We start from the raw sequence: 8,867 nt of genomic DNA, 5'->3' as shown, positions 1-8,867 counted from the left end.
CATATATACACTTTGTTGTTGTTGTTTTAGTCATTAAGTCGTGACTAACTCTTTTGTGACCCCATGGGCTGTAGCCCACCAGGTTCCTCTGTCCATGGGGCTTTCCAGGCAAGAATACTGGAGTGGGTTGCCATTTCCTTCTCTAGGTGATCTTCCCGACCCAGGGATTGAACCCATGTCTACTGCAGTGTCAGACTCTATTGCAATGAGCCACCTGGGAAGCCCCAAATATATTCACCAGCATGTGTAAAATAGATAGCTAGTGGGAACAAGCTTTGTAACACAGGGAGCTCAGCTTGATGCTCTGAAATGACCTAGAGGGGTGGGATGGAGGGGAGTGTTAGGGAGGCTCTAGAGGGAGGGGATATATGTATACTTATAGCTGATTTATTCTGTTGTACAGCAGAAACTAACATAACATTGTAAAGCAATTATCCTCCAATTAAAATTTTAAAATGTTTAATCCAGTGTAATTAAATAACACAACAAAAATCACAGTCTATAGCCCCACACTCTTTCTCTCCCTTCCTTTCTCTTGTTCTACAGAAATAACTAAGCACCTTCAATCTTTTTAGCTGTGTTTTCTTGTATTCATCTTTAAACATCATTTTGATAATAGTTTTAAAGTGGTACCTCTTGATTTCTTCATTTTAGACACTATCTGTTGATTCCATTTTATTATAAATCTCTATTTAGCTTTCCTTCTTCCTTACTCCCATTATACTAAATATTTACTTTGCAATTTTGGTTACATAAACTTGGGGTTTACATTGCTGAACTATATTACAATTTTACATTTCTCTTTCCTTATGAGTCTTCTAGTGTAAAATCACTTTATCACCTTTCTTATTCTCTTTGCTCTTCCTTGATTGTGTATTTGTTTTTATTTGTATCATTTTCTGTTAGCTTTTACTTTTTCCCATTAGTTATGCCAATTCCTGTTAGTAGTTTATTTCTAAATGTTTACACAGATTAGATATTTTATCATTTCCACCTTTCTTGGGCATGTTCATTGGGGAATCTTCACTGCTTGCTCAAATTGGCATCTCTTGCCTTTGGGCCAACTCAGTACCATAACAAACTGTGGAAAATTCTTAAAGAGATGGGAATACCGGACCACCTTAACTGCCTCCCGAGAAACCTGTATGCAGGTCAAGAAGCAACAGTGAGAATTGCACATGAAACAATGGACTGGTTCAATATTGGGAAAGGAGTACATCAAGGCTATATATTGTCACCCTGCTTATTTAACTTATATGCAGAGTACATCATGAGAAATGCCAGGCTGGATAAATCACAAGCTAGAATCAAGATTTCCAGGAGAAATATCAACAAACTCAGATATGCAGATGATACCATCATTATGACAGAAAGCAAAAGAGGAACTAAAGGGCCTCTTGATGACAGTGAAAAAGAAGAGTGAAAAAGCTGGCTTAAAACTCAGCATTCAAAAAATGAAGATCATGGCATCCGGTCCCATCACTTCATGGCAAAAAGATGGGGAAACAATGCAAGCAGTGACAGACTTTATTTTCTTGGGCTCCAAAATCATTGTGGACAGTAACTGCAGCCATGAAATTAAAAGACGCTTGCTCCTTGGAAGAAAAACTATGACAAACCTAGACAGCATATTAAAAAGCAGAAACATCACTTTACCAACTAAGGGTTGTCTAGTCAAAGCTATGGGTTTTCCAGTAGTCATGTACGGATGTGAGGGTTGGACCATAAAGAACATTGAGCACAGAAGAATTGATGCTTTCGTATTGTGGTGTTGGAGAAGACTCTCGAGAGTCCCTCAGACTTCAAGGACATCAAACCAGTCAGTCCTAAAGGAAATCAACGCTGAATATTCATTGGAAGGTGCTGAAGCTGAAGCTCCAATACTTTGGCCACCTAATATGAAGAACTGACTCAGTGGAAAAGACCCTGATGCTGGGCAAGACAAGAGGAGAAGGGGCCAACAGAGGGTGAGATGGTTGGATGGCATTAACAACTCAATGGACATGAATTTGAGCAAACTCTGGGAAATAGTGGAGGACAGAGAAGTGTGGTGTGCTGCAGTCCATGGGGTCACAAAGCGTCAGGTACAACTTAGCAACTGAACAACAACAAAAGAGTGATGTTTAGATTTAGAATTTGGAGTTCAAGCAATTTTTTGTAGTAAATCACTGCCAAATACAAATTCCTGTGCCTGCTGAATACTGAAGCCAAAAAAACCAAAACGCTGGGATTTGGAGCAGTTTTACTGCAAAGGCTAAAGGAGGAGAACTGGTGGCTCATGTGCTAAAGACTTAATCCTCTGTATTATTTTGGGGGGAAGAGTTTTTATAGGCAAAGGTCAGGCAAAAGCCACAGTGTGTGTTGCTTTGGTTGGTGATGAGCTAACAGTGAGGTGTTCGGGGCTCACCTTCTGCGCCTGAAGTTGCCATCCTCCACCTGGGTTACTGCCTTAGTTCTTTCATAAGAATTGAAAGATAAGCTATTATGTATATCTCTTAAGGAGGAACCAGGTCTCTACTTTTTAGCTGCACTATTTTTTTTTAATTTTTTTTTTCATTTTTATTGGAGTATAGTTGCTTTGCAATGTTGTGTTAGTTCTCAGTGTACAGCAAAGTAATTCACTATTGTTTTTTGACTGCTCCACATTTCTTCTACATTGCATCCCTTGCCAGTAATTGTCAGAATCTGCCCTTTGCAATTCAGGGAAGGCTTTGGAGACTGATGGTTTTTTCCTGCTAAAAACTCAAGGGACAGGGAAAGCCTTTTGTATCTAGCAGGGTCCTGTGTAGTCCTAACTGGTTACAGAATTACAAGAAATGAAAAAGAAGTGTGTTCAATTGTGACTAAACCAGTAACCTCACTTTTTAAAAAAACACGCTATTTGTCTTTTACAAAGGAAGTCTACATGATAGCAAGCAGGTTGACTAATGGAGAGATAGAAAATTGTATTCCATTAGGAGAATATTTTCTCCAGACTTCTAGGATTTAGCAATTTGGAGAACGGTTTTAATCCATGAACGCTTCCAGTTTTGTCCTTGAACCTTCACCTAAGCCAGGTATAGAGACGGCCTAAGACCAGCAGTGTGGAGACACACCTCATCTGGGGCCTTTGAGAACCATGACTCTGGGACACACGTTTATCCCATATTCCTACTCTGCAGCAGGAACCTGATAGCTCTGTTCAGAGTCACAGGGAGCGCGCGGAGGATGGGAAGTGTAGTCTTTCTCCGCCCTACAGCGCTCCTGGTCTCCGCGGGCTCCCTCTGCGCATGTGCAGCCTTGGTCCCTCTTCTTCCCGTCCGCATTTGCAGGTCCGGTGAGAAGTTCGTGGGGTTTCTCAGTTACCGGCAGGTGCGAGAGCTAGGCATCACAACGCGACTCGAGTGGCCTCGAGCTTTGGTGAGAGCGGCTTTATTGTGGCGGAGGCGGAAGCAGGAAGTCTTGGGCCGCCCTCAGGCCCAGGCGGGACCCCGCAGTGCCCCGGTCTGGCTTGGACCTTAGCACTGGGAAGGTGGGTGCGGTGTTCCCAATTCGGCTCAGGTAGGCTCCAGCGCAGGTGGAGCTGGGATCCATTAGGAGCAGGGGTTTGGTCCGTGTGGGGTGCGAATACCCGGCCTCGCCTGCATCTGACGGGGGAACGCTGGGTGGACAAGCGGTGGTCACGCTGGCCGAGCGTGAGCAGGTGTGTTGGGCAGCTCTGCTCCGGAACCAGAGAGACCTGGTCAGTTCCCGCTGTGCCACATGTACTGTGGGCGGGAGAACTAACGTGGAGCAGAGTCAGGTAACTCGTCTGCAAAGAAGGCTATGGATAATGTCTGCTTCATGGGACTGATCCGAGGATTCGAGGTGGCGTCATTTGTAGGAGTTAGCAAAGTGCTAGGTAGTAACCGCCGAAGAAGTGCTAACAGCTGTTGTATTTAAAAGACACTGTGTTCTTTTCAATGGGTGGTTTATTTAAGTCTCCCAGTTATCTCGTGATAACGGGGTGACCCTCTGCATTAAACACAGAAAACAAGAAGCAAATCTGAGTCTCGCTTGGTGAGGTGGTCCTGAATTTGAGAGGACTGTTGACTTCTCTAGGCTCACCAAGCTTATGCCAGAGTCAGGAGTTTGAACTGTTGTTCATACTGTTCTGTCATCAGAAGACACTTATCAAGAGTCCCTTTTGAGAAACTGTACCCCACTTCAGTCATTTTTTTTTAATTACCTTAAAGTTCGGCATCTTTTTTACTTGGCTTCCTGTAAATTCTCTACCTCAGTGGGTAAACAATTTTGCTAGGAAAACTGAAGAACATAAAGAATACAGTTGTGTATTCTACTGTGAATTTTAATGAAATAGTATTATCCTTTGATGTTCTTCAGTCAGCTGTTGTTAGGTTTCTGTTTGTATTATTTAAATCAATAGACAAAATAGAAATCAACAGATAAAAATTGAATCCATTTATTTTATTTATTAATATTTATTTTTGGCTGTGCTGGGTCTTAGGTGCTGTTCGGGCTTGTCTCTAGTTGAGGAGAGCAGGGGCTACTCTAGTTTCAGTGCCAGGCTTCTCACTGTGGTGGCTTCTCCTGTTGCAGAGCTCTAGGGTACACTGGCTTCAGTTATTGTGGCTGTGGGGCTCCACAGCACAGGCTCAATAGTTGTGGCCCAGTGGCTTAGTTGCTCTGCAGCATGTGGACTCTTCCCCCATCAGGGATTGAACCCATGTCTCCTGCCTTGGCAGGTGGATTCTTTACCACTGAGCAACCAGGGAAGTCCTATTTAAATCAATAGACAAAATTTTCACTGTTAGAAGTGGTAGGTTTAAGCCCTGTAATAATTTTAAACTGAAAAACGGACAGGTGGTGCTTCCACTGGGTCCTTCCCTTTTCAAGGTCTAAAGGGATGCTGTATGGAGGCTACCCCTCAGCTGGCCTGCCAACATGATTGGGAGGTGAATGTAGGAACTGTGTGGCAGGCCAGGTGTCTTGACCCTGTCTTCTTTCTGCCCCTGCAGCTCAATCGTCACTGTCCTCTACTCTCCCAAGACCCACTGAAAATGAACGTATCTGAGGTGAGCTCTTTATTCATCCCCCAATTTGTGGTGTGCATTTAACTCGATTTCAGATTGCTCTCAGTTTGTGTTACCCATCTTTTATGAATGTAAGTTATTTCCCTTTTATTATCAGTTTGCTAAACTTTTGCTTGAATCATGAACATATCCTGAATTATATTGAATACCTTTTTGTATCTATTGAAGTAAACGTATAGCTGGTTTTCTTTAATCTGCAATTTAGGTAGCGTAAGTGGATTTTGGGGATTCCCAGGTGACTCAGTGGTAAATAATCCACCTGCCAAAGCAGAAGAAAAGGAGATGTGGGTTCAATCCCTGGGTGGAGAAGATCCTCTGGAGTAGGAAATGGCAACCCACCCCAATATTTTTGTCTGGAAAATTCCATGGACAGAGGAGCCTGGCAGGCTGTAGTCCATGGGGTCTCAAAGATCTGGATGTGACTGAGCACACAGGTTTGAATTTCTATTCTTGTATTGATGAATTAGATTAACCTATGATTTTGTTTTCTTCTCTACCTTACTGCAAAGGCTGAAGGACATGATAGTTTCCTTCACCTGCCCCCATTATAGGCTGTGATGGAAGGAAGAGGCCTATAAGAGAAAATCAGATGGCCAGGAACTGTGCACATCTGGAGTAGATAGCCTATCCCTTCTCTAGGGGATCTTCCCAACCCAGGAATTGAACCAGGTCTCCACCTGTGGTATCTCAGTTATTATTAGTCTTATTGGAGCTCTTACTGTCTGCTCTTTTCTGTTCTCCCCTCACCTCTCTCTTGTCCCTCACCCCTTTCTCTCTTTAATTCATAGGAGAAAATTCCCTGTCACATATTTCCTTAAACTTACCTCTAAAATTGGACTTTGTAAGTACATCTTCCCTGGTGTCCCAGTTGGTAAAGAATCTGCCTGCAATGCAGGAGACCCAGGTTTGATCCCTGGTTTGGGAAGATTCCTTGGAGAAGGAAATGGCAACCCACTCCAGTATTCTTGCCTGGGAAATCCCATGGACAGAGGAGCCTGGAGGGTTACAGTCCATGGGGTTGTCAGAGTCAGACATGACTTAGCAACTAAACCATGTAAATTATTGAGTTACTTTATTAAAAAAAAATAGGTATTTGTTTTTTTTTTTAATTACTACATTTTCACAGAAAATTGTACATTTTTGTCTGTTTTTAAATATATTTTCATAACGTTATTGATATGTCTTATGTCTCTTGTTATGTCTATGTCTCTTGTTATGTCTATAATTTTTGTTTTCATATATTATTTAAGCTTATTTAATAGAGGGAATGCTGATCAGAAAACAACCAAATGTGTGGCCCATTGGCCCTGTCAGAAATCTAGAATTTCAGGGTCTGAGGATGGGTTGGACATTTGTATTGGTAGCATATTCTAAATACTGAATTGAGGGAACATAGAGTACTCTTACCTGGAAAATCCCATGGATGAAGGAGCCTTGTGGGCTGCAGTCCATGGGGTCGCTAAGAGTTGGACACGACTGAGCGACTTCACTTTCACTTTTCACTTTCATGCATTGGAGAAGGAAACGGCACCCCACTCCAGTACTCTTGCCTGGAGAATCCCAGGGACGGGGGCGCCTGGTGGGTTGCCGTCTATGGGGTCGCACAGAGTCAGACACGACTGAAGCGACTTAGCAGCAGCAGCAGCAGACTCAACACTTGTTTGAAGAATTTGTTAACAAAATAAACCACTCATTACTCACAAATAAACAATTTCAAAATGAAGGATTGTTAAACCATTCATTCAGTTCAGTTCAGTTCAGTTGCTCAGTTGTGTCTCTTTGCAACCCCATGAATCACAGCACGCCAGGCCTCCCTGTCCGTCACCAACTCCCGGAGTTCACCCAGACTCACGTCCATCGAGTCAGTGATGCCATCCAGCCATCTCATCCTCTGTCATCCCCTTCTCCTTCTGCCCCCAATCCCTCCCAGCATCAGAGTCTTTTCCAATGAGTCAACTCTTCGCATGAGGTGGCCAAAGTACTGGAGTTTCAGCTTTAGCATCATTCCTTCCAAAGAAATCCCAGGGCTGATCTCCTTCAGAATGGACTGGTTGGATCTCCTTGCAGTCCAAGGGACTGTCAAGAGTCTTCTCCAACACCACAGTTCAAAAGCATCAATTCTTCGGTGCTCAGCTTTCTTCACAGTCCAACTCTCACATCCATACATGACCACTGGAAAAACCATAGCCTTGACTAGAGGAACCTTAGTTGGCAAAGTAATGTCTCTGCTTTTCAAATGTTATCTAGGTTGGTCATAACTTTTCTTCCAAGGAGTAAGCGTCTTTTAGTTTCATGGCTACAGTTACCATCTGCAACAATTTCAGTTTTTTGTTTTGTTTTTTTTTTTATAGAAGACTGTTTGACTTAACAAAAGTAGCAGGGTGTACATCACCAAAGTGGGAAAACCAGCATCCAGACTTGAACAGTGTTGGGCTGTCCCTTGTTAATAGCAATCTGCAGTCCCAGTTGGGAAAGGGTCCTGGTTGGTGTAGCCACCCTATGGTTGAGACTTCAAATTGCAGTTTGGGGGCTCCTGCTTATAATCCCAGACCAAAATCTGATGTTATTATCAGTTTGCACATAAAAATTCAGCTCTGGTTTAGCTTTTACAATGCTGTTTGTTTCACCTTGTGAATCATAAGACTTCCTAGACTCCAGAGGGCTTAAGAGATTCTAAGACCCACTCCCTTTCTTATGTAGAGTGCTGCCTGACTTGCTGTGCTTACAGGCTCGCATGGAATCCGGGCAGTGTCCAGGCAGATCAGAAGCAGGTCTGAGGCCTGCTGTCCTGCTTCTGATGCCTGAATAGACTTCCTCCATTTTAATTTCTCTAACACTCTGAGTCTAAAATCTAAGTAGAAATCAGACTCATTGAGGTCTGTGATCATTTCAAATTATTTATTTGTGGTACAAAGTATGAATCAACGTTATATTATTATTATTTTCTAATAGAGTTTTTTAGGCTAGCATGATTTTTGTCAGAAGATACTTTCTTCCTGGAATTGCCTGGACACCTAAATTAAAGAAATGTGTGTGTGTGCACATGTATGCTTTTATATATTGTTTTTAGCTTTTCCTTTTGATCTATGTGTTTCATTTTTTAAACATTACACACTGTCTTGATTAGTGGCTGTATGGTATGTCTTGAAATCAAGTAATATTAGTCCTCCAACTTTGTTCTTTTTCAAAATGCTTTTCATATTCTAGGCTTTTTTGCCTTTCTACATAAATATTAGAATTAGCTTGTGATTCTTAAAAAAAAAAAAAAGACCTGTGATTTCATTGAATCTGTGGATCTCTTTGTGGAGAAGTGATAGCTCCACCATATTGAATCTCCTAATTTATAAATTTAATATTTATCTCTGTTTACTAGTTTTTTAGAGAATTTTGAGGTAAGAAAGGGCATGGCCTGACTTATAATTTAAAATATAACTCTCAAAATGGACTCTAGTGAAGCAGTTGCAGAAACAGATGAGTTAGCAGGCTCTTTCAATTCTTCCAAGGTTTGATGATGGGTTGGATGATTTTGTTGTTGTTTAGTTGCTGAGTCATGTTTGACTCTTTGAGACCCTATCAGCTTTAGCCTACCAGGCTCCTCTGTCCGTGGGATTCTCTAGGCAAGAACACTGAAGTGGGTTGTCATTTCCTTCTCCATGGGATCTTCTGACTCAGGGATTGAGCTCAAGTATCCTGCATTGGCAGGGAGAATCTTTACCACTGAGCTATCAGGGAAGCCCCAGCTGATTTTACTTGATTTCCACTTTAGCTTAAACGGAAAGAGCCTGGGATGCTTTG

The 8,867-nt window shown here is 42.3% G+C and overlaps 1 protein-coding gene across 13 annotated transcripts in view; it reads left to right on the top strand.

Annotated features, from left to right (window-relative positions):
* The first annotated feature begins 2,576 nt into the window (after positions 1 to 2,576).
* LOC129650320 (zinc finger protein 100-like) overlaps positions 2,577 to 8,867 on the top strand; it is a 28,353-nt gene continuing 22,062 nt past the window's right edge. For 3 of the 13 annotated variants that reach the window (XM_055578664.1, XM_055578665.1, XM_055578666.1), the window contains exons 1-2: positions 2,577 to 3,399; positions 4,998 to 5,054. In XM_055578664.1, coding sequence (XP_055434639.1) covers positions 3,208 to 3,399; positions 4,998 to 5,054 — 249 coding nt within the window. In that variant the 5' untranslated portion in view covers positions 2,577 to 3,207. The other 10 variants (XR_008713720.1, XM_055578669.1, XR_008713721.1 and 7 more) reach the window with 10 other exon arrangements.

Source organism: Bubalus kerabau, chromosome 4, assembly GCF_029407905.1.
Source record: "Bubalus kerabau isolate K-KA32 ecotype Philippines breed swamp buffalo chromosome 4, PCC_UOA_SB_1v2, whole genome shotgun sequence".
NCBI lineage: Eukaryota > Metazoa > Chordata > Mammalia > Artiodactyla > Bovidae > Bubalus > Bubalus kerabau.
This window is presented reverse-complemented; position numbering and strand designations above follow the sequence as displayed.